The following is a 24,258-nucleotide window of genomic DNA, read 5'->3' on the forward strand; positions in this document are numbered from 1 at the left end:
GGGTTCTAGAATCATCCTGTGTGCACGAAAAATCCAATGTCGGCAGTCCAAAGTACTGCAGCAACACGTCGCCATGAAGGCCCGCCCTCCTTACTAGGCAGGGACTGTGGAGAGCCCAAAGGCACTTGACACCTGCCAGATTTACTCCTGGCGCCAGAACTCCTTCTGTGCCTTCACGGCATCGAAGAACGGCGACCGGACGGCGAGCGTCGGCCCCTCGACGTCGAGCTACGTCTTCTTGACGGCGAGCGCCTATTTCTCGACGGCGAATGCCTTCGCCTCGACAGCGACCTCCTACGCCTCGACGGCGACCTCCTACGCCTCGACGGCGACCTCCTACGCCTCGACGGCGACCTTCTACGATCCCCTCGACGACGACCTTCTCCTCTTCGCCGATGGCGAACGGCGGTGTCGCCTCGACGGCGAGCACCGACACCGGGCCTCTACGTCGAATACTCTACGACGACGAAATAATCACCGGAGACTTCGACGGCGGTCTGTTCAGTTCCCTCGACGCCGAGCGCGACGTCGCTTCGACCCAGAGCCCTGGGGAGACGGGGAACAGACTGAAGTCATCCCTCTCGACGTCGTGGTCGGTGCAATCGACGCAGACGGAGAATGGGGACGTTTTGCTGGCAATGGCCGTCCAGCTCTGTCATGGCAAAAGGCAATTGCCGAAGATATCCATCTTGAAATACTTTGTTTGGAAAGCGGCATACCCTTCCGTGGTCTACTGAAGGCTATGAATAGCGGAGTTGATTTCCTGAAACTGTTGGTTTTGTTAATATAAAACTTTAGACACCTCCTAAGGTCCAGTGAGTGCAGAGATCTTTCGGCTGCAGTGCTGGGATTTGGGAAAAATGACCTGAGGATCACTGGCTCATTTAAGTGGAAGTCCGACGGGACTTTAGGAATAAACCGAGGATTAGTTCTGAGAACCACTCGGTCACCCTTAAACTGCATGGAAGGGTCTTGTATGGAAAGAGCCTGTAGTTCACTGACCCTCCTTGCTGAGGTAAGTGCTAGTAGAAGGGCTGTCTTCCACGAAATATATCTGATATCCGCCCTATGGATGGGTTCAAAAGGGTGTTTCATCAATTGGTTAGGACCACATTGAGATGCCATGTTGGAGGAATTATTCGTGGTCGAGGAAAGGATCTGTAAAGTCCTTTGAGGAACTGTTTAATCTATTAGACCAGAGGGAAGGTCCTTTCAATGTTCTTTTAAATCTTGAAATCGCAGCCAGATGAACTCTAATGGATGCATGGGCCAAGCCCGACTGCGCCAGATGCAGCAGATAGGGTAATATTTGTTCCAGAGAGGTGTGGAAGGGACGTAGACCGTTGTCCGCACACCATATACAAAAAGGTTTCCACTTCAGGGAATAGGTCTTGTTCGTGCTGTCCGCTCTTGCCTTGGCTAGGACGTCTTTACACTCCTGCAGAATGCTCAGTTTACTGAACTCTCGGTACTCAGGAGCCAAGCCGATAACCTGAGAGATTTCAGATCCGGATGTTGAACCTGCTTGTTGCTCATCGTGAGCAGAGACGGATGCTGATGCAGACAGATTGGCGGCTGTAGTGAGAGGCGATGAAGGTCCGCGAACCAGTGCTGTCTCGGCCAGAATGGGGCAATCAGAATCAACGTGCAAGGCTCCGCCTTCATCTTCCTGAGGACCCTGGGAATCATTGGAAATGGCAGAAATGCGTACGCAAATACGTTGCGCCATGCTATGGAAACTGCATTTCCGAGGGACCTTGACTGGGGATGCCAACTTGCGAAGTTTTGGTATTTGGCGTTCTCCCTGGTCGCAAACAGGTCGATCTGCGGTGTTCCCCACGCCGAAAAGATGTAAGCTACCATTTCCATGTCGAGTTCCCATTCGTGGGACAGAGACCTCTGCCTGCTCAGTGCATCTGCTATGACACTGTCCTTGCCTGGGACGTACTCCGCTTTTAACGAGATGTTGTGGAGAACAAGCCAATTCCAGATCTTCTGCGATTCGCGCGATAGGGTGAGCGAACGCGTTCCTCCCTGTTTGTCCAAGTAGTGCATCGTCGTAGTGTTGTCAGTCCTGACGAGCACTGGGGAGTTTTGGATCCGTGGTAGGAAAGCCTGCAGGGCTAGGAATACCGCTCTCAGCTCCAGGTAGTTGATATGAAGCGGTTTTTCCTGGTTCGTCCACTTGCCACTGATCTGTAATTCCTGAAGGACTGCTCCCCAACCCTCCAGAGAAGCATCCGTTATTACATGTGGAGCTGCAGGGAGCAGAAATGGTAACCCCTGTGAGAGGTTCTTGAGCGACCTCCACCACTGCAATGCCTTGGTCATTTGCTGTGGGATCGCAATGCGGTCCTCGAAGGATCCCGAGCATTGGGTCCACTGACTGGACAGAGCCTCTTGCAGCGGACACATCCTGAGGCAACAGTGCGGTATAAGCAGGATGCACGAGGACATCATCCCTAAGAGTGATTTGAAGGTACGGACTGGTAAAGTCTTCCTTGAAGCCACTGATGCGGCCAGAGAGACAAGCTTGTGTTTCCTCTCCTGAGATGGGAATGCCTTCGCATTTTCCGTATCCAATGTCGCCCCGAGAAAGGCAATGACTCGAGAGGGCTGCAAAGTAGATTTCTCGTGGTTGAGTGTCAGACCCAAATGCCTGAAAAGATTCAGACAGGCGTTGGAGGATGCGGTTGCGTCTGTCAGAGATGGTGCCTTTACCAGCCAGTCGTCCAAATATGGGAAGACTTGGTGTCCGTGCTGCCTGAGGAATGCTGCAACCGGGGAGAGGCATTTGGTGAAAATCCTGGGTGTAGACTTGAGGCCAAACGGTAGGACACAGAATTGGTAGTGCTGACCTGCTACTGCAAATCTGAGGAATTTCCTGTGTCGTTTGTGGATAGGGATGTGAAAGTATGCGTTTTGTAGATCCAAAGACGTCATGAAATCCCCCTCCTCTAAGAGTCCCAAGATCCCCTGGATCGTCACCATGCGAAACGATTGACTCTTCAAGAATGCGTCGAGTGCCCTGAGATCCAATATGGGCCTCCATTTCTTCTCCTTCTTTTGAATCAGGAAGAAGCGGGAGAAAAATCCCTTCCTTTTGTGAGCTGATGGTACTCGCTCTATTGCCCCTTTCTTTAACATAGAGGAGATTTCTTGAAGAAGCAATCGCATGTTGTTGTGTTGCATTATATGAGGGGTTGTCGGGGGAATTGTTTTGAATTCTATGGAGTGTCCAAATTGTATCAATTGCAGCACCCATCGGTCGGTTGTAATTGCTTTCCAATTGTGGAGGTAGTGGGTCAGGTTTCCTCCAATTTTGAAAGAATGAGATGGTGGAGGGACTGGCTGCTGGAAAAGGTCATTGGCGTCGGCCAGTAGTTTTCCTTTGGTTTTTCCCTCTATAGTTGATTTTTCCATAAGAGGTCTGCCGACCTTGCTGCTGCTGTCGCGACTGGAATTGTGACCGGCCTGGATTATAGGAATATGAGGACCTGTTTTGATAGTTTCCTCTGTAAGAAGATTGGCCTCTGCCCTGGTTCCCTCGAAAGGACTGATTTCTGAATTGAAGTGTGCCAAGTGCTCTTGCCGTGTCCGTATCCTTGATCGCTTACAGGGCCTCATCAATTTTTTCCCCAAATAGGTGTTGGCCGTCATAAGGCATGTCGAGGACTTTAGATTGTACCTCCTGCCGAAACGAGGTAGCTTTGAGCCACCCCTGCCTTTGCAATACTGCTGCCCCTGCCAGCTGCCTAAAACCCATCATTGCTATATCCATAGCACAGTCGATCAGTTCAGAAGCCGATGTTTAACCCTCTTTTAATAGGGATTGAACCTCCTCTTTCGTGCCGTCTGGTAGCTCGGATAGATACGGAGCAATGTTAGCCCACAACTGCCTATTATACCTTCCTAACAGTGCAATTGAGTTTGCCACTTTCACTGTCATGGCTGAGGTGGTAGAGAACCGTTTTCCAATGCTGTCCAGCTTCCTGCCCTCCTTATCTGGTGGAGCGGTCACCTGCAAGGATGGGTTCCTAGCATTTTTCTGCGCCGCCTGAGTGACCACCGAATCCGGCTTGGGGTGGCCTGTAAGGCAAGCTGGTGCCGTTGTTGGGGCTTTGTACTTCTTATCCAGCCTTGGCACAACCGCCGATACTGAGGCTGATGTTTGCATTAATTGCAGACCCTGCTCCCATATGTGCTCGATAATGGGAATGGATCTGGTTGTCTTCTTAATCGGGTCCTTAAAATCATAAAGAAAACAGTCCGTTTCATGAGATTCCATAGTCATATGGAACCTTTTGGCCGCTTTCTCTACCAGATTGTGGAACCCTCCTATATCTGCAGGTGGTGAATCTGAGCTTGCGGGTTCAGGCGAGGCTGGAGAAGAAGCTATATAATCCACATCGTCCCCGTGATCGGATTGGACCTCACCCTCTTCTTGTTCTACCTCCTCATTGTCCGAAGACGGAAGATCCTGTACTGGCTCCCTTTCCTGACGGGACACTAAGGACGGTGGTCTAGCACGTGGAGACGCAGTCACCCTAGTTGTTGATGGAACCGGTCCCGCTGCCTGTGGGGTGGAAGAATCTGGAAACCGTTGTTTGTAGTCCTGGATCAAAAACCTTAAGTCTGATACTATGGACGCTGGTAGACATACCATTGGTGTGATTTGCGTCTGGACCTGTGATTGAACAGTATGTTCTTGAGTAATTTCCACCTCATCGTCAGTGCTTTGGCACTTCACCACCAGGTGAGATGGACTCGTAGCCTGCATGTCCTGTTCCTCATCTGAGTCTTCATCCTGTAAAAGACAAGATGGTGGCAATTTTTGCACCCTACTCGGAGACGTTAAGTCTGGTGTAAGCGCCTATTTTACAGTCTTTACTCTTTGAGAGGTTTGATGTAAACGGGTGCATAGGTATGAAGTGGCGTCGGAAACCCTTGTCGTTTTCTATGGATTTCCACAAAGTAATGCTGCTGCTGGAAGTATGAAAAGTGTCCTGTGGAATCCAAACGCGGATTCTAGATCAGAAGAAACTGAAAGCAGAGGGGACAGAGTCTGGGTCACTTTGGAGTGACCAGGGGCTCGGTAGATGAATGCCCACCAATGTCGGGTGCTTCAGGTGTGTTGACGGTGATCTGGGCTCTTCAGCTGCGAGGACCCGGAGATATCTAGGACGACCAGGAGCCAGAGGCGTGCTGTCCCACGAAGGATGTTGAGTGCTGAGGTGTCATTGTCTGGCAAGAGCACCAACAAGCCTTGGCAGCAGCTAACGAAGATGGTCAAATTCGGTGTTGATCTGGCCAAGCAAGGACCAGGGGACTCACCACAGCAAGGGTAGTCAGGGCATGCCTGGAGCAACCAGGTGAGCCCAATTAAAGCAAAGTTGACCCTCAAATGGACCCCCCAGACCGAAGGCACAGGAGTCGCGAGGGGACCTCAGGCGGTTTCACAGGATAACAGCTAGCGGGGCAGAGACTATGCGAATGCCGTAGTCCTTCTCAGAAAAGATGCGCTGGGGTCAGGCTACAAATGGACTAGTGTACGGAATTGTTGCATGACAACAAGCACGTGCAGCTGCAAATTAACAAAGTGTATAGGAGTACAGGTGTACAGTCCCCACGAGGGATATGCACCTCAAACTCCGCGAGAGGGAAGCTCAACCTCTGAGACCTTCAGAAACCCACCTCCTGTATTGCTGGAGACTTCGGAGTCCGCAGGAGCTCTGGAGCAGCAAACCGGTCAGATCCATTATGGTGCCTGCATTTGCAGGCGGGTGACTGCATCACCCCAAGGGAGATTCTTCTGTTGTCTTGGAGGTACACAGGGTCCAGCACGGAGCCTGTGTGGATCACGGACAGTAGCAAGACTGGGGATGGCAAGGGAAGACTAAATCGAGCCCAAGGGAGGTCCAGCAAAGTCCAGGCAGTCGAAGTGTAGTGGTATCTTCTTGACAAATCTTTTCCACGTATAATCTAATGTCCTGTAGCTAGATAACCTGTTTTATACCGACGGGAAAGGGTTGGGCAGATTCTAGGGACCCTCTTAGGGGAGGGACAGTACAGAGGGGTGGCTATACCCAAGTCCTTTGTCCAGTTTCGCGCCAGAGCAGGAGCAGATAGCTCCCAGAACTGGTCTGAGCTGGACCATGCACAGGGGCACCAAATGTGCCCCTCGTGCAAACTTTCTGGCACCGAGACCGTGCACCCACCCAGTTCCAACACCCTAAATCCTATCTGGGAGGTGGTCGCACCTCCCTGTGATAGGATACCTATTGTCCGACCTTCCTCTGCGCAAGCTTGGCTAAGCAGCAGGAGGGCAGACTGGCATCTGTGGCTGGCAGCATCCATTTTGTGCTTTAAGTCTCGAGAAAGTTGGCACCGGTAGACTTAGGTACCTCGGTTCTGAGGTGAGGAATCATACCTCCCACACCAGTTACTGGTGTGCAGGTATGATTCCAAGGTGTTTGACACCAGACATGACATACTTCGTTGCAGTCATTTGAGACAGTATTTACTGTGAGATTATAATGCACTTCTACCTATACGTCTGGCAGTATCACGTACAGCCCACGAGAATGGTCTCCGAAGGCTACAGAGGGGCCCTGCTCATGCAGAAGCACCCGCTCACATAAAACAAGGCACCCTGTTTCCAGGATTGTTAAGGCCTGCTATAGATGTGACTAATAAGGTTTTAAGTATTATATCTATATATCTATATCTATAACTATATCGAGAGAGATAGATATAGTGACCAGCTTGCACAGGCTACAGTAGCAGACATGAGGTTGCATTATGCATGGCCTCTCATGGGTGGCATAATACATGCTTCAACCCATAGGAGAACTCTGTGGTACCTATGCCCTGGGAACATGTGTACCATATACTAGGGACTCATAAGGGTACCCCAGTATCTAATCTGGAGTTATACCAAAGTACATACATGTCAATTTAGAGGAGAAAGCAGATAGGCTGGGGTCCTGAATAGCAGGATCCCAGCCAGACTAGTCAAAACAGTGGGAGCAAAAAGCAAAATGTGGGGGTAAGCATAAGAAGCAAATCCTACTTTCCTACACCTGGCTTTTCAATTTCTCTATGCTTCCCTAGGCTGGGTTAGACAGACACCTGCTCAGGACCAGGATACCCTCATGGGTGAAAGAGCACTATATAAATTAGCAGCCACATCATTGCACCTTTTTCGGCTGATGGTGGAGAAAATCAACAAAAAACAGTGGCAAATCCAATAGGCCAACAAGAAGAGACCTACTGGCTTTGCTAGGACTGGAGTAGCCTGTAAATTATCTGACATCATAACAGCAAATCAGAGATTCTACCGAGACAAAAAAAAGGCATGATTGGGTAGGAATTACAAAGTTTGTATTTTTTAACCTACCAAACCACTATTATCATAAAACGGTGCATGAGTTTTGCTTAGCAATTAGTCACACAAGAGGGAAAGCAAAGGCTGTCCGCTTATTTTAACACACTGAAAACGCTGCATAGGAGTAATGCCACAGGGGCACAACGCACAGCTTAATCTTTAATGTCAAATCACACTTCTTGAGATTAGAAGATCGTCTGTACCAGTTTCAGCTGGGCCGTACCTGGCATGTGCTGTTAACTCAAAAATAAAAATTAAAAGGCCGATATCACACCAGCAACACAGCATTGAAGTTTAAAGAAAAAGGAGCCTATCCATTTAAAGATAACCAAATAACTTTTGGAATCCAAAGTACATTGGTTACCAAATACTGCTTTGGTTAGCTATTTCCATAGAGCGGACATTATCTAAATCAATGTTGAAGCGCTTTACAGTGGGGGGGAATGAAGGAAAGCAACGCTGCTTTACAGTACATTAGGAGAATTTCATACAAATTACTTTACATGCTACGAGAAATAATTGTTTAAAATAAATATTTAAGTATGAATTCAGAGCCAGAGTAAAACTGTTCAAATGACATTCATTACAGGATGAAGGTTTATTAAGCTGAGTCAGAGTAAATAATGTTTTAGCCCTGCTTTGAAGGTGGTACAGGAGGAGGGGGATCCAGTCTTGCATCAAAGTCAAAATGTTCTAAGACAACTTAAAAAAAGAAAAAAGTACATTACTGAATACTACTAAAAAAGAGGTGCACATGGTATTATAAGGAGAAAATAGAATTGGCAAAAAACTCATCCAAAGAACTGTTTGCTACTCTCAAAGAGATTTTATCTCTTGAGAGGACAATGATTACTCCTATCAACTCTGAGGAGCGGTGCAATCTGATTGTCGATTTCTTCCTTCAAAAAATATCTAGTATATACAACTCCTTCCCTGAGGAATACCATAATGGCCTTATCGGACAAGATGAGAAACCTATTGAGCTGGAGTTCAATCCCCTGGGGGAATTCCGATCCCCCCAGACAGATCTCAAGGAAGTGGCCTTAAAAATGTAATCTGATAACCCAGCCGATCCAGTGGCACCTAGCAGAATAAGGGAGGGCATAGAACTGATACTAACCTTCGTGCAACAAGTAATCGACGCATGTTTGAAATGTGGGGAGGTCCCTAGGTCATGGAAGCACGCGATTGTCATACCTTTAAAGAAAAAACCCTCAGCTAATCCTGAGCAGCTGGACAATATCCATCCAATCTCTCTACTCCCCTCCGTCTCTAAAATCGTAGAGAAGGTTGTGAATAAACAATTAGTAGCTCTCATCAACATACACAATCTTCTACATCCTACAAAAACAGGTTTTATAGCATCATTCTCAACTGAATCAGCACTCCTCTTTGCAACAGAGTCTATTTGGAGACGGTGTACGCCGGTCAGACGGTTGCTGTGGTCCTGTTGGACCCAAGTTCCGCCTTCGATACGGTATCCCACAAACTACTACTTGGTCATCTCCAGGTGTGTGAACTGGACGGGGTAGCACTAAAGTGGATGTGGTCCTTTTTAGAGGACGATAGTTTCCAGGATGCACAGCACCCTTATCGATCCAAAACTCTGCCACTCCTCCAAGGGGTTCCACAGGGATCGATCTTGAGCCCTACCATCTTTAATCTGTATATCAGCCCGCTGGCAGATATTATGGACAAATAAAAGATCGAGGGTGTCCTATGCGGATGACATTCAGCTTGTGGTGCCCCTTGCTCAAGACTCTAGTGAGTCAGCAATACATTTCTCTTCCTGTCTCAATGATCTGGCCTGGATGTCAAAAAACTGGCTAAAATTGAATGGTAGTAAGACAAAGGTCATGATAATTGGGAAATCTCCCTCCATTTGGGGCTCAGCCTGGTGGCCCCAGAGGCTGGGGCCTGTCCCCACGCTTAAAACAGAGGTAAAGAATCTTCGAGTGTGGCTTGATCCAAAACTATCCTTCGAGGCCCACACTAGAAAGGTAGCAGGGAGATGCTTTGGCACTCTCAAGATGCTAAGGAAAACCTTAGACATCCTCCCCATTTCAGCCAGGAAAACTATAGTTCACACCTTGGTGACCTTTAGCTGGACTACGGGAATGTCTTATACCTGGGTGCACCAAAATGTTGCCTGCAACGACTCCAATGAATTCAGAATGCGGCGGCACGCCTTGTCCTTAATCTACCGAGGCATGCCTCAATGATGAAAGCCCTCGACTCCCTTCACTGGTTGCCAATTGGAAAGAGAATTCTTTTCTAAGTCCTTTTTTTGTCACCGGAGCATACAGGGGAAAGGCCTCACTTATAGGTGTGATTTTCTAACCCCTTACAATCCCAGTTGACAGCTCGACAGGAGCTCACCTGCTCAAAAATATCGAAGAAAACAAAAGGCAAGGGTGGGAGCACGCTCATTTGGCTACCTGGCGGCCAAAAATTGGAACTCAATCCCATCTCTGCTGCACGGAGAGAGATTGGAATACACATTTCATAGAGGCCTGAAAACTTGGTTTTATCAGTTTTAGTCCGGTTCTCCTTCCATTCTAGCTTAAAACTGCTTCTTTGCGCGGGGACACACCCGTTGGTGTAGCCAGGTGCTCTATAAATGACATTATTAACATTTTTAAAAAGCAGACTGTTATGGGATGTCTTTATTTAAAGGATAGAGAAGTTGAGAAAGAACACAATAGAATAATCAAGTCGATGGCTCAGATACAAAATTGGCCTCTGAGTAAAGCCAGTAGGTATTATGTAGTCTGACAAAACACACTCTACCCAACAAAATGGCTGGAGAAAAAATACGGATAGCACTAACTGAGTATCAATCTTTATCAACATCGTAAATATGCATCTTGCACATGCACCACATTCACTCACAAATAACTAAATTTAAAGTGCGAGTAATTGACCACCTATTGTTGTATTAATAGAGCCTACAAAAAAGTATTACTTACGTATCTCCATCAGTGTCCTGGGCAAGGAGCTGTTCCCGACTTATGTTGGCCATTTTGCTCTCCTCCTGATCAAGTTGCCAATGGAAGAAGGACTTATTTGGCTGTGTGGCAGTTGCTGGGTTTTCATCAACACTTGAACACTCTTGTGAGATGCTGCAGAAATCTAACAGTGAATGCTGGTTCCCTAGAGCATTGTTGGGGTTAAAACCATGAAGAGGTGCAGTGGCTTTCTGAACAGACATCTTCACATCAGAATGCTCAATTTCATTTACAACAAAACCAACAGTTTGACCTTGCCAATGCAAAACATCACAGCATGAAGTGGTCAACCCACGGTGGTTAACGGGCAACTGGCTATGTGCACTGAATTGACTGCAATCTGGTACAGAATGTTGACCAATCGGAGTTTCCAAACTTGGTGTTGCGAAGCATGGACAATTACGCACTGTGCAGGGTTCCAATATTTGTGGATTACTGGTCTCAGACTCGTGAGGGTGCACTACTTGAAACTCTTGATATTGCTCTTCCAAACGCTTTTGACCGTTAGCTGAAGTGCTCATCCAGTTGACTTGCACAGTGTTGAGAGAAACTGGATTAGTCGTGTCCTTAATATTAATAATATTTTGAAGCACTTCACAATTCGAATTACTTGTAATGTGTTGATAGTTATTATCCATGCCTATTGAATTTGGATTGACAGATTGTGCCTGGTGAAAGAAAATGAAACATTTGGAAAACAATTAAGGTAGTACAATGTGTTTTTAAATAAAGCAAGCTTTTAATTTAATCAAAATAAGATATATTTACCAAGAAGGAATCTTTTTGAAATGTAGGTCTCTTACTGACAGGTCCACCTAAAGAATACTCGTAAGACCTCTTTGTGTGACTAAATACCGTCTTCAGCTCTGTTAAAGTAAATTAACAGCATAATTTGAAGAAAAAAAAAGAAAAAAGAAAAAAACACTGCTTTATCTATCAAGACCTGGTTACATTCACTAACACTTTTATAAATACAGCTGGACAACAGATAGAAAAAAAACATACCTTGGCGGTGCTCAAAATTCATCCTTTCCTACATTAAAACAGAAGTGAAGATATGGTTTACATTTGGAGAGTAAAATTGCAGACACAGTAAACTGCATTTAGAAAGAAGTTAGAATTAAAAAAATATATAATAATCGACTACCTTTAGTCCCTTGCCGCCATATATGGATGTCATCTGCTGATTGTTCCTGAAGTGCATAAGAAGCTCTTTCACAGAATTTCGCACACGGACACCTTGAAATGTTGTCTTTGGTGGTTTTTCACCACCACTTTCACGATTCTCTATTAATACAAAATATTGAGTCTCATTATACAGCAATAAAAACAAAAAAATAAGTCAAATTTAAGATCAGCTTTTGTAACCAATAAAATCAACAATTTTCAATGACTTTGAAGAGCGTAAATGTAAATTGATACATCTAGCGTCTAAACTTTTCACCAATTTTAAGAAGGCCAAATGATTTAAGAAATGAAACGTTACCAGAAAACAGTATCTTTTCTTAAACAAGCATTTGCAATGCAATGGTTCTTGCATTACTGAAAGACTGAGCTATTGGCGTTGCCAATAGTAATACATAGCCAAAAGCTCAAACTTTTAGTAATGCAAGACCTATTGTATTGCAAATGCTCATTTTTAGGTCTTGTGACCTACAATGCGCGCAAGCGCATTGAGGGATCGAGAATTCAAGTGCTCGAAATCCTCGTCAAACCAAGGGCTTCGTTCCTTGCAGTTTTCTTGAAGTTCACGTGGCCACAGGCATGCGCTTTTGGCCCATAAACTCTGTTCCCCACAGCCTTCCATTCATTTCTCCTCCCCCTCCCCAGCCAGCTTCCCCCAGGCCGTAGCAGCACTCCTCCCACACTCCCATACTTCAAAGGCTTATCACTTCACACGGCCGCAGGCCGTTCAAGGCTTATCACTTCTCACGGCCGCACTTCAGTTGGTGCGCAGCCCCCTTCCCAGCACTGCCTTGTTACTCTCGGCAGCCAACTTTCGTTTCATGGTGGAACAAACCTCACTGATAACTATCGTCTATTGTAGCCAACAACACCAGGTTCAACTTGTGACTTCAGGCACTCCACGCATCTTTGCAGGGTGTGTGCACAACCTAACGCCATTTTTTGTAGCTACCTTTACGAGTATCATTGGGTATTACGACCCTGTCTACGTGCCTTGAAGTAGCATCCTGATGGCTTAAGGCGCTTGCTCACAAGTCCGCACTCGATGCACTCTTATCTTCTCCTTCCTGCTACCCAGGCTCCGCATTTCACCCATTGAAATAACTTTAGAGCAGCATAAAAGGGTATACAAACAAAGTAATGTAACTAAACAGAACATATATTCTTAACTAAATGTGGCATATACATGGATAATATATGGAACGTATGTAAGCATAACATACCATGTGCAGATTCAGAGTGCAGATTCAGAGTGCAGAGTGCAGATTCAGAGTGAAGACTGCAGATTCAGAGTGAAGACTGCAGATTCAGAGTGAAGACTGCAGATTCAGAGTGAAGACTGCAGATTCAGAGTGCAGATTCAGAGTGAAGACTGCAGATTCAGAGTGAAGACTGCAGATTCAGAGTGCAGATTCAGAGTGAAGAGTGCAGATTCAGAGTGAAGACTGCAGATTCAGAGTGAAGAGTGCAGATTCAGAGTGAAGACTGCAGATTCAGAGTGAAGACTGCAGATTCAGAGTGAAGAGTGCAGATTCAGGATTCAGAGTGCAGATTCAGGATTCAGAGTGCAGATTCAGGATTCAGAGTGCAGATTCAGGATTCAGAGTGCAGATTCAGGATTCAGAGTGCAGATTCAGAGTGCAGATTCAGGATTCAGAGTGCAGATTCAGAGTGCAGATTCAGAGTGCAGATTCAGAGTGCAGATTCAGAGTGCAGATTCAGAGTGCAGATTCAGAGTGCAGATTCAGAGTGCAGATTCAGAGTGCAGATTCAGAGTGCAGATTCAGAGTGCAGATTCAGAGTGCAGATTCAGAGTGCAGATTCAGAGTGCAGATTCAGAGTGCAGATTCAGAGTGCAGATTCAGAGTGCAGATTCAGAGTGCAGATTCAGAGTGCAGATTCAGAGTGCAGATTCAGAGTGCAGATTCAGAGTGCAGAGTGCAGAGTGCAGAGTGCAGAGTGCAGAGTGCAGAGTGCAGAGTGCAGAGTGCAGAGTGCAGAGTGCAGAGTGCAGAGTGCAGAGTGCAGAGTGCAGAGTGCAGAGTGCAGAGTGCAGAGTGCAGATTCAGAGTGCAGAGTGCAGATTCAGAGTGCAGAGTGCAGATTCAGAGTGCAGAGTGCAGATTCAGAGTGCAGATTCAGAGTGCAGAGTGCAGAGTGCAGATTCAGAGTGCAGAGTGCAGATTCAGAGTGCAGAGTGAAGACTGCAGATTCAGAGTGCAGATTCAGAGTGCAGAGTGCAGATTCAGAGTGCAGAGTGCAGATTCAGAGTGAAGACTGCAGATTCAGAGTGAAGACTGCAGATTCAGAGTGAAGACTGCAGATTCAGAGTGAAGACTGCAGATTCAGAGTGCAGATTCAGAGTGCAGAGTGCAGATTCAGAGTGCAGAGTGCAGATTCAGAGTGCAGAGTGCAGATTCAGAGTGCAGAGTGCAGATTCAGAGTGCAGACTGCAGATTCAGAGTGAAGACTGCAGATTCAGAGTGAAGACTGCAGATTCAGAGTGAAGACTGCAGATTCAGAGTGAAGACTGCAGATTCAGAGTGAAGACTGCAGATTCAGAGTGCAGATTCAGAGTGCAGATTCAGAGTGAAGACTGCAGATTCAGAGTGCAGACTGCAGATTCAGAGTGAAGACTGCAGATTCAGAGTGAAGACTGCAGATTCAGAGTGAAGACTGCAGATTCAGAGTGAAGACTGCAGAGTGCAGAGTGCAGATTCAGAGTGCAGATTCAGAGTGCAGATTCAGAGTGCAGATTCAGAGTGCAGAGTGCAGATTCAGAGTGCAGAGTGCAGATTCAGAGTGCAGAGTGCAGATTCAGAGTGCAGAGTGCAGATTCAGAGTGCAGACTGCAGATTCAGAGTGCAGAGTGCAGATTCAGAGTGAAGACTGCAGATTCAGAGTGAAGACTGCAGATTCAGAGTGAAGACTGCAGATTCAGAGTGAAGACTGCAGATTCAGAGTGAAGACTGCAGAGTGCAGAGTGCAGATTCAGAGTGCAGATTCAGAGTGCAGATTCAGAGTGCAGATTCAGAGTGCAGAGTGCAGATGCAGAGTGCAGAGTGCAGAGTGCAGAGTGCAGAGTGCAGAGTGCAGAGTGCAGAGTGCAGAGTGCAGAGTGCAGAGTGCAGAGTGCAGAGTGCAGAGTGCAGAGTGCAGAGTGCAGAGTGCAGAGTGCAGAGTGCAGAGTGCAGAGTGCAGAGTGCAGATTCAGAGTGCAGATTCAGAGTGCAGATTCAGAGTGCAGATTCAGAGTGCAGATTCAGAGTGCAGATTCAGAGTGCAGATTCAGAGTGCAGATTCAGAGTGCAGATTCAGAGTGCAGATTCAGAGTGCAGAGTGCAGAGTGCAGATTCAGAGTGCAGAGTGCAGAGTGCAGATTCAGAGTGCAGATTCAGAGTGCAGAGTGCAGAGTGCAGAGTGCAGAGTGCAGAGTGCAGAGTGCAGAGTGCAGAGTGCAGAGTGCAGAGTGCAGATTCAGAGTGCAGATTCAGAGTGCAGATTCAGAGTGCAGATTCAGAGTGCAGATTCAGAGTGCAGATTCAGAGTGCAGATTCAGAGTGCAGAGTGCAGATTCAGAGTGCAGAGTGCAGAGTGCAGAGTGCAGAGTGCAGATTCAGAGTGCAGATTCAGAGTGCAGAGTGCAGATTCAGAGTGCAGAGTGCAGAGTGCAGAGTGCAGAGTGCAGAGTGCAGAGTGCAGATTCAGAGTGCAGAGTGCAGATTCAGAGTGCAGAGTGCAGATTCAGAGTGCAGAGTGCAGATTCAGAGTGCAGAGTGCAGATTCAGAGTGCAGAGTGCAGATTCAGAGTGCAGAGTGCAGATTCAGAGTGCAGAGTGCAGATTCAGAGTGCAGAGTGCAGATTCAGAGTGCAGAGTGCAGATTCAGAGTGCAGATTCAGAGTGCAGATTCAGAGTGCAGATTCAGAGTGCAGAGTGCAGATTCAGAGTGCAGAGTGCAGATTCAGAGTGCAGAGTGCAGATTCAGAGTGCAGAGTGCAGATTCAGAGTGCAGAGTGCAGATTCAGAGTGCAGAGTGCAGATTCAGAGTGCAGAGTGCAGAGTGCAGAGTGCAGAGTGCAGAGTGCAGAGTGCAGAGTGCAGAGTGCAGAGTGCAGAGTGCAGAGTGCAGAGTGCAGAGTGCAGAGTGCAGAGTGCAGAGTGCAGAGTGCAGAGTGCAGAGTGCAGAGTGCAGAGTGCAGATTCAGAGTGCAGAGTGCAGATTCAGAGTGCAGAGTGCAGATTCAGAGTGAAGACTGCAGATTCAGAGTGAAGACTGCAGATTCAGAGTGCAGATTCAGAGTGCAGATTCAGAGTGCAGATTCAGAGTGCAGATTCAGAGTGCAGATTCAGAGTGCAGATTCAGAGTGCAGATTCAGAGTGCAGATTCAGAGTGCAGATTCAGAGTGCAGATTCAGAGTGCAGATTCAGAGTGCAGATTCAGAGTGCAGATTCAGAGTGCAGATTCAGAGTGCAGATTCAGAGTGCAGATTCAGAGTGCAGAGTGCAGATTCAGAGTGCAGAGTGCAGATTCAGAGTGCAGATTCAGAGTGCAGAGTGCAGATTCAGAGTGCAGAGTGCAGATTCAGAGTGCAGATTCAGAGTGCAGATTCAGAGTGCAGATTCAGAGTGCAGAGTGCAGATTCAGAGTGCAGAGTGCAGATTCAGAGTGCAGATTCAGAGTGCAGAGTGCAGATTCAGAGTGCAGATTCAGAGTGAAGACTGCAGATTCAGAGTGCAGATTCAGAGTGCAGAGTGCAGATTCAGAGTGCAGAGTGCAGATTCAGAGTGAAGACTGCAGATTCAGAGTGAAGACTGCAGATTCAGAGTGAAGACTGCAGATTCAGAGTGCAGATTCAGAGTGCAGAGTGCAGATTCAGAGTGCAGAGTGCAGATTCAGAGTGCAGAGTGCAGATTCAGAGTGAAGACTGCAGATTCAGAGTGAAGACTGCAGATTCAGAGTGAAGACTGCAGATTCAGAGTGCAGATTCAGAGTGCAGAGTGCAGATTCAGAGTGCAGAGTGCAGATTCAGAGTGCAGAGTGCAGATTCAGAGTGCAGAGTGCAGATTCAGAGTGCAGATTCAGAGTGCAGATTCAGAGTGCAGATTCAGAGTGCAGATTCAGAGTGCAGATTCAGAGTGCAGATTCAGAGTGCAGATTCAGAGTGCAGAGTGCAGATTCAGAGTGCAGAGTGCAGATTCAGAGTGCAGAGTGCAGATTCAGAGTGCAGATTCAGAGTGCAGAGTGCAGATTCAGAGTGCAGATTCAGAGTGCAGATTCAGAGTGCAGATTCAGAGTGCAGATTCAGAGTGCAGAGTGCAGAGTGCAGATTCAGAGTGCAGATTCAGAGTGCAGAGTGCAGATTCAGAGTGCAGAGTGCAGATTCAGAGTGCAGAGTGCAGATTCAGAGTGAAGACTGCAGATTCAGAGTGCAGATTCAGAGTGCAGATTCAGAGTGCAGATTCAGAGTGCAGATTCAGAGTGCAGATTCAGAGTGCAGATTCAGAGTGCAGATTCAGAGTGCAGATTCAGAGTGCAGATTCAGAGTGCAGATTCAGAGTGCAGATTCAGAGTGCAGATTCAGAGTGCAGATTCAGAGTGCAGATTCAGAGTGCAGATTCAGAGTGCAGATTCAGAGTGCAGATTCAGAGTGCAGATTCAGAGTGCAGATTCAGAGTGCAGATTCAGAGTGCAGATTCAGAGTGCAGATTCAGAGTGCAGAGTGCAGATTCAGAGTGCAGATTCAGAGTGCAGATTCAGAGTGCAGATTCAGAGTGCAGATTCAGAGTGCAGAGTGCAGAGTGCAGATTCAGAGTGCAGAGTGCAGAGTGCAGATTCAGAGTGCAGAGTGCAGATTCAGAGTGCAGAGTGCAGATTCAGAGTGCAGAGTGCAGATTCAGAGTGCAGAGTGCAGATTCGGAGTGCAGAGTGCAGATTCAGAGTGCAGAGTGCAGAGTGCAGATTCAGAGTGCAGAGTGCAGATTCAGAGTGCAGAGTGCAGATTCAGAGTGCAGAGTGCAGATTCAGAGTGAAGACTGCAGATTCAGAGTGAAGACTGCAGATTCAGAGTGCAGATTCAGAGTGCAGAGTGCAGATTCAGAGTGAAGACTGCAGATTCAGAGTGAAGACTGCAGATTCAGAGTGAAGACTGCAGATTCAGAGTGAAGACTGCAGATTCAGAGTGCAGAGTGCAGATTCAGAGTGCAGAGTGCAGATTCAGAGTGCAGAGTGCAGATTCAGAGTGCAGAGTGCAGAGTGCAGATTCAGAGTGCAGATTCAGAGTGCAGAGTGCAGATTCAGAGTGCAGATTCAGAGTGCAGATTCAGAGTGCAGAGTGCAGATTCAGAGTGCAGATTCAGAGTTCAGAGTGCAGAGTGCAGAGTGCAGAGTGCAGAGTGCAGAGTGCAGAGTGCAGAGTGCAGAGTGCAGAGTGCAGAGTGCAGAGTGCAGAGTGCAGAGTGCAGAGTGCAGAGTGCAGATTCAGAGTGCAGAGTGCAGATTCAGAGTGCAGATTCAGAGTGCAGATTCAGAGTGCAGATTCAGAGTGCAGAGTGCAGATTCAGAGTGCAGAGTGCAGATTCAGAGTGCAGATTCAGAGTGCAGAGTGCAGATTCAGAGTGCAGATTCAGAGTGCAGATTCAGAGTGCAGAGTGCAGATTCAGAGTGCAGATTCAGAGTGCAGAGTGCAGAGTGCAGAGTGCAGAGTGCAGATTCAGAGTGCAGATTCAGAGTGCAGATTCAGAGTGCAGATTCAGAGTGCAGAGTGCAGATTCAGAGTGCAGAGTGCAGATTCAGAGTGAAGACTGCAGATTCAGAGTGCAGATTCAGAGTGCAGAGTGCAGATTCAGAGTGCAGAGTGCAGATTCAGAGTGAAGACTGCAGATTCAGAGTGAAGACTGCAGATTCAGAGTGCAGATTCAGAGTGCAGAGTGCAGATTCAGAGTGCAGAGTGCAGATTCAGAGTGCAGAGTGCAGATTCAGAGTGCAGATTCAGAGTGCAGAGTGCAGATTCAGAGTACAGATTCAGAGTGCAGATTCAGAGTGCAGAGTGCAGATTCAGAGTGCAGATTCAGAGTGCAGATTCAGAGTGCAGAGTGCAGAGTGCAGATTCAGAGTGCAGATTCAGAGTGCAGATTCAGAGTGCAGATTCAGAGTGCAGATTCAGAGTGCAGAGTGCAGATTCAGAGTGCAGAGTGCAGATTCAGAGTGAAGACTGCAGATTCAGAGTGCAGATTCAGAGTGCAGAGTGCAGATTCAGAGTGCAGAGTGCAGATTCAGAGTGAAGACTGCAGATTCAGAGTGCAGAGTGCAGATTCAGAGTGCAGAGTGCAGATTCAGAGTGAAGACTGCAGATTCAGAGTGCAGATTCAGAGTGCAGAGTGCAGATTCAGAGTGCAGAGTGCAGAGTGCAGAGTGCAGAGTGCAGAGTGCAGAGTGCAGATTCAGAGTGCAGATTCAGAGTGCAGATTCAGAGTGCAGATTCAGAGTGCAGATTAAGAGTGCAGAGTGCAGATTCAGAGTGCAGAGTGCAGATTCAGAGTGCAGAGTGCAGATTCAGAGTGCAGAGTGCAGAGTGCAGAGTGCAGAGTGCAGATTCAGAGTGCAGATTCAGAGTGCAGATTCAGAGTGCAGATTCAGAGTGCAGATTCAGAGTGCAGATTCAGAGTGCAGATTCAGAGTGCAGATTCAGAGTGCAGATTCAGAGTGCAGATTCAGAGTGCAGATTCAGAGTGCAGATTCAGAGTGCAGATTCAGAGTGCAGATTCAGAGTGCAGAGTGCAGATTAAGAGTGCAGAGTGCAGATTCAGAGTGCAGAGTGCAGATTCAGAGTGCAGAGTGCAGATTCAGAGTGCAGATTCAGAGTGCAGAGTGCAGATTCAGAGTGCAGATTCAGAGTGCAGAGTGCAGATTCAGAGTGCAGAGTGCAGATTCAGAGTGCAGAGTGCAGATTCAGAGTGCAGAGTGCAGAGTGCAGAGTGCAGAGTGCAGAGTGCAGATTCAGAGTGCAGATTCAGAGTGCAGAGTGCAGAGTGCAGAGTGCAGAGTGCAGAGTGCAGAGTGCAGAGTGCAGAGTGCAGATTCAGAGTGCAGATTCAGAGTGCAGATTCAGAGTGCAGATTCAGAGTGCAGATTCAGAGTGCAGATTCAGAGTGCAGATTCAGAGTGCAGATTCAGAGTGCAGAGTGCAGATTCAGAGTGCAGAGTGCAGATTCAGAGTGCAGATTCAGAGTGCAGAGTGCAGATTCAGAGTACAGATTCAGAGTGCAGATTCAGAGTGCAGAGTGCAGATTCAGAGTGCAGAGTGCAGAGTGCAGAGTGCAGAGTGCAGAGTGCAGAGTGCAGAGTGCAGATTCAGAGTGCAGATTCAGAGTGCAGATTCAGAGTGCAGAGTGCAGATTCAGAGTACAGATTCAGAGTGCAGATTCAGAGTGCAGATTCAGAGTGCAGAGTGCAGAGTGCAGAGTGCAGAGTGCAGAGTGCAGAGTGCAGAGTGCAGAGTGCAGAGTGCAGATTCAGAGTGCAGATTCAGAGTGCAGATTCAGAGTGCAGATTCAGAGTGCAGATTCAGAGTGCAGATTCAGAGTGCAGATTCAGAGTGCAGATTCAGAGTGCAGAGTGCAGAGTGCAGAGTGCAGAGTGCAGAGTGCAGAGTGCAGAGTGCAGAGTGCAGAGTGCAGAGTGCAGATTCAGAGTGCAGATTCAGAGTGCAGAGTGCAGATTCAGAGTGCAGATTCAGAGTGCAGATTCAGAGTGCAGATTCAGAGTGCAGATTCAGAGTGCAGATTCAGAGTGCAGATTCAGAGTGCAGATTCAGAGTGCAGATTTAGAGTGCAGATTCAGAGTGCAGAGTGCAGAGTGCAGATTCAGAGTGCAGATTCAGAGTGCAGATTCAGAGTGCAGATTCAGAGTGCAGATTCAGAGTGCAGATTCAGAGTGCAGATTCAGAGTGCAGATTCAGAGTGCAGATTCAGAGTGCAGATTCAGAGTGCAGATTCAGAGTGCAGATTCAGAGTGCAGATTCAGAGTGCAGATTCAGAGTGCAGATTCAGAGTGCAGATTCAGAGTGCAGATTCAGAGTGCAGATTCAGAGTGCAGATTCAGAGTGCAGAGTGCAGATTCAGAGTGCAGAGTGCAGAGTGCAGATTCAGAGTGCAGATTCAGAGTGCAGATTCAGAGTGCAGATTCAGAGTGCAGATTCAGAGTGCAGATTCAGAGTGCAGAGTGCAGATTCAGAGTGCAGAGTGCAGATTCAGAGTGCAGAGTGCAGATTCAGAGTGCAGAGTGCAGATTCAGAGTGCAGATTCAGAGTGCAGATTCAGAGTGCAGATTCAGAGTGCAGATTCAGAGTGCAGATTCAGAGTGCAGAGTGCAGATTCAGAGTGCAGATTCAGAGTGCAGATTCAGAGTGCAGATTCAGAGTGCAGATTCAGAGTGCAGATTCAGAGTGCAGATTCAGAGTGCAGAGTGCAGATTCAGAGTGCAGATTCAGAGTGCAGATTCAGAGTGCAGATTCAGAGTGCAGAGTGCAGATTCAGAGTGCAGAGTGCAGAGTGCAGATTCAGAGTGCAGAGTGCAGATTCAGAGTGCAGATTCAGAGTGCAGAGTGCAGATTCAGAGTGCAGAGTGCAGATTCAGAGTGCAGAGTGCAGATTCAGAGTGCAGAGTGCAGATTCAGAGTGCAGAGTGCAGATTCAGAGTGCAGAGTGCAGATTCAGAGTGCAGAGTGCAGAGTGCAGATTCAGAGTGCAGAGTGCAGATTCAGAGTGCAGATTCAGAGTGCAGAGTGCAGATTCAGAGTGCAGATTCAGAGTGCAGAGTGCAGATTCAGAGTGCAGATTCAGAGTGCAGATTCAGAGTGCAGATTCAGAGTGCAGATTCAGAGTGCAGATTCAGAGTGCAGATTCAGAGTGCAGATTCAGAGTGCAGATTCAGAGTGCAGAGTGCAGATTCAGAGTGCAGAGTGCAGATTCAGAGTGCAGATTCAGAGTGCAGAGTGCAGATTCAGAGTGCAGAGTGCAGATTCAGAGTGCAGATTCAGAGTGCAGATTCAGAGTGCAGATTCAGAGTGCAGATTCAGAGTGCAGATTCAGAGTGCAGATTCAGAGTGCAGATTCAGAGTGCAGATTCAGAGTGCAGATTCAGAGTGCAGATTCAGAGTGCAGATTCAGAGTGCAGATTCAGAGTGCAGATTCAGAGTGCAGAGTGCAGAGTGCAGATTCAGAGTGCAGAGTGCAGAGTGCAGATTCAGAGTGCAGATTCAGAGTGCAGATTCAGAGTGCAGAGTGCAGAGTGCAGAGTGCAGAGTGCAGAGTGCAGATTCAGAGTGCAGAGTGCAGATTCAGAGTGCAGATTCAGAGTGCAGAGTGCAGAGTGCAGAGTGCAGATTCAGAGTGCAGAGTGCAGATTCAGAGTGCAGAGTGCAGATTCAGAGTGCAGATTCAGAGTGCAGATTCAGAGTGCAGATTCAGAGTGCAGATTCAGAGTGCAGATTCAGAGTGCAGATTCAGAGTGCAGATTCAGAGTGCAGATTCAGAGTGCAGATTCAGAGTGCAGATTGCAGAGTGCAGATTCAGAGTGCAGATTCAGAGTGCAGATTCAGAGTGCAGATTCAGAGTGCAGATTCAGAGTGCAGATTCAGAGTGCAGATTCAGAGTGCAGAGTGCAGAGTGCAGATTCAGAGTGCAGAGTGCAGAGTGCAGATTCAGAGTGCAGATTCAGAGTGCAGATTCAGAGTGCAGAGTGCAGAGTGCAGATTCAGAGTGCAGAGTGCAGAGTGCAGATTCAGAGTGCAGATTCAGAGTGCAGATTCAGAGTGCAGATTCAGAGTGCAGATTCAGAGTGCAGATTCAGAGTGCAGAGTGCAGATTCAGAGTGCAGAGTGCAGATTCAGAGTGCAGAGTGCAGATTCAGAGTGCAGAGTGCAGATTCAGAGTGCAGATTCAGAGTGCAGATTCAGAGTGCAGATTCAGAGTGCAGATTCAGAGTGCAGATTCAGAGTGCAGATTCAGAGTGCAGATTCAGAGTGCAGATTCAGAGTGCAGATTCAGAGTGCAGATTCAGAGTGCAGAGTGCAGAGTGCAGATTCAGAGTGCAGAGTGCAGAGTGCAGATTCAGAGTGCAGATTCAGAGTGCAGATTCAGAGTGCAGATTCAGAGTGCAGAGTGCAGAGTGCAGATTCAGAGTGCAGAGTGCAGAGTGCAGATTCAGAGTGCAGAGTGATACACTCAGTGCAGATTCAGAGTGCAGATTCAGAGTGCAGATTCAGAGTGCAGATTCAGAGTGCAGATTCAGAGTGCAGATTCAGAGTGCAGATTCAGAGTGCAGATTTCAGAGTGCAGATTGAGTGCAGATTCAGAGTGCAGATTCAGAGTGCAGATTCAGAGTGCAGATTCAGAGTGCAGCAATTTCAGAGTGCAGATTCAGAGTGCAGATTCAGAGTGCAGATTCAGAGTGCAGAGTGCAGATTCAGAGTGCAGATTCAGAGTGCAGATTCAGAGTGCAGATTCAGAGTGCAGATTCAGAGTGCAGATTCAGAGTGCAGATTCAGAGTGCAGATTCAGAGTGCAGATTCAGAGTGCAGATTCAGAGTGCAGATTCAGAGTGCAGATTCAGAGTGCAGATTCAGAGTGCAGATTCAGAGTGCAGATTCAGAGTGCAGAGTGCAGATTCAGAGTGCAGATTCAGAGTGCAGATTCAGAGTGCAGAGTGCAGATTCAGAGTGCAGATTCAGAGTGCAGATTCAGAGTGCAGATTCAGAGTGCAGATTCAGAGTGCAGATTCAGAGTGCAGATTCAGAGTGCAGATTCAGAGTGCAGATTCAGAGTGCAGATTCAGAGTGCAGATTCAGAGTGCAGATTCAGAGTGCAGATTCAGAGTGCAGATTCAGAGTGCAGATTCAGAGTGCAGATTCAGAGTGCAGATTCAGAGTGCAGATTCAGAGTGCAGATTCAGAGTGCAGATTATACTCGTTCAGAGTGCAGATCTGAGTGCAGAGTGCAGATTCAGAGTGCAGATTCAGAGTGCAGATTCAGAGTGCAGATTCAGAGTGCAGATTCAGAGTGCAGATTCAGAGTGCAGATTCAGAGTGCAGATTCAGAGTGCAGATTCAGAGTGCAGATTCAAGAGTGCAGATTCAGAGTGCAGATTCAGAGTGCAGATTCAGAGTGCAGATTCAGAGTGCAGATTCAGAGTGCAGATTCAGAGTGCAGATTCAGAGTGCAGATTCAGAGTGCAGATTCAGAGTGCAGATTCAGAGTGCAGATTCAGAGTGCAGATTCAGAGGGCAATTCATAGTGCAGATTCAGAGTGCAGATTCAGAGTGCAGATTCAGAGTGCACAGATCAGTGCAGATTCAGAGTGCAGATTCAGAGTGCAGATCAGAGTGCAGTGTGCAGATTCAGAGTGCAGATTAGTGCAGAGTGCAGATTCAGAGTGCAGATTCAGAGTGCAGATTCAGAGTGCAGATTCAGAGTGCAGATTCAGAGTGCAGATTCAGAGTGCAGATTCAGAGTGCAGATTCAGAGTGCAGATTCAGAGTGCAGATTCAGAGTGCAGATTCAGAGTGCAGATACAGAGTGCAGATTCAGAGTGCAGATTCAGAGTGCAGATACAGAGTGCAGATTCAGAGTGCAGTATACAGAGGTGCAGTAGTGGGCAGAGTGTGGCAGATTTCCAGAG

At 47.4% G+C, this 24,258-nt stretch overlaps 1 protein-coding gene across 2 annotated transcripts in view; it reads right to left on the reverse strand.

The window, feature by feature from the left end:
• NFKBIZ (NFKB inhibitor zeta) overlaps nucleotides 1-24,258 on the reverse strand; it is a 542,353-nt gene that overhangs the window by 405,717 nt on the left and 112,378 nt on the right. For both annotated transcript variants that reach the window (XM_078657808.1, XM_078657809.1), the window contains exons 2-5: nucleotides 11,543-11,682; nucleotides 11,401-11,428; nucleotides 11,164-11,261; nucleotides 10,357-11,063 (exon numbers count right to left, since the gene is read on the reverse strand). In XM_078657808.1, coding sequence (XP_078513934.1) covers nucleotides 10,357-11,063; nucleotides 11,164-11,261; nucleotides 11,401-11,428; nucleotides 11,543-11,682 — 973 coding nt within the window. The remainder of the gene's footprint in view (nucleotides 1-10,356; nucleotides 11,064-11,163; nucleotides 11,262-11,400; nucleotides 11,429-11,542; nucleotides 11,683-24,258) is intronic.

This window comes from Lissotriton helveticus, chromosome 8 (genome assembly GCF_964261635.1).
Source record: "Lissotriton helveticus chromosome 8, aLisHel1.1, whole genome shotgun sequence".
Classification (NCBI taxonomy): domain Eukaryota; kingdom Metazoa; phylum Chordata; class Amphibia; order Caudata; family Salamandridae; genus Lissotriton; species Lissotriton helveticus.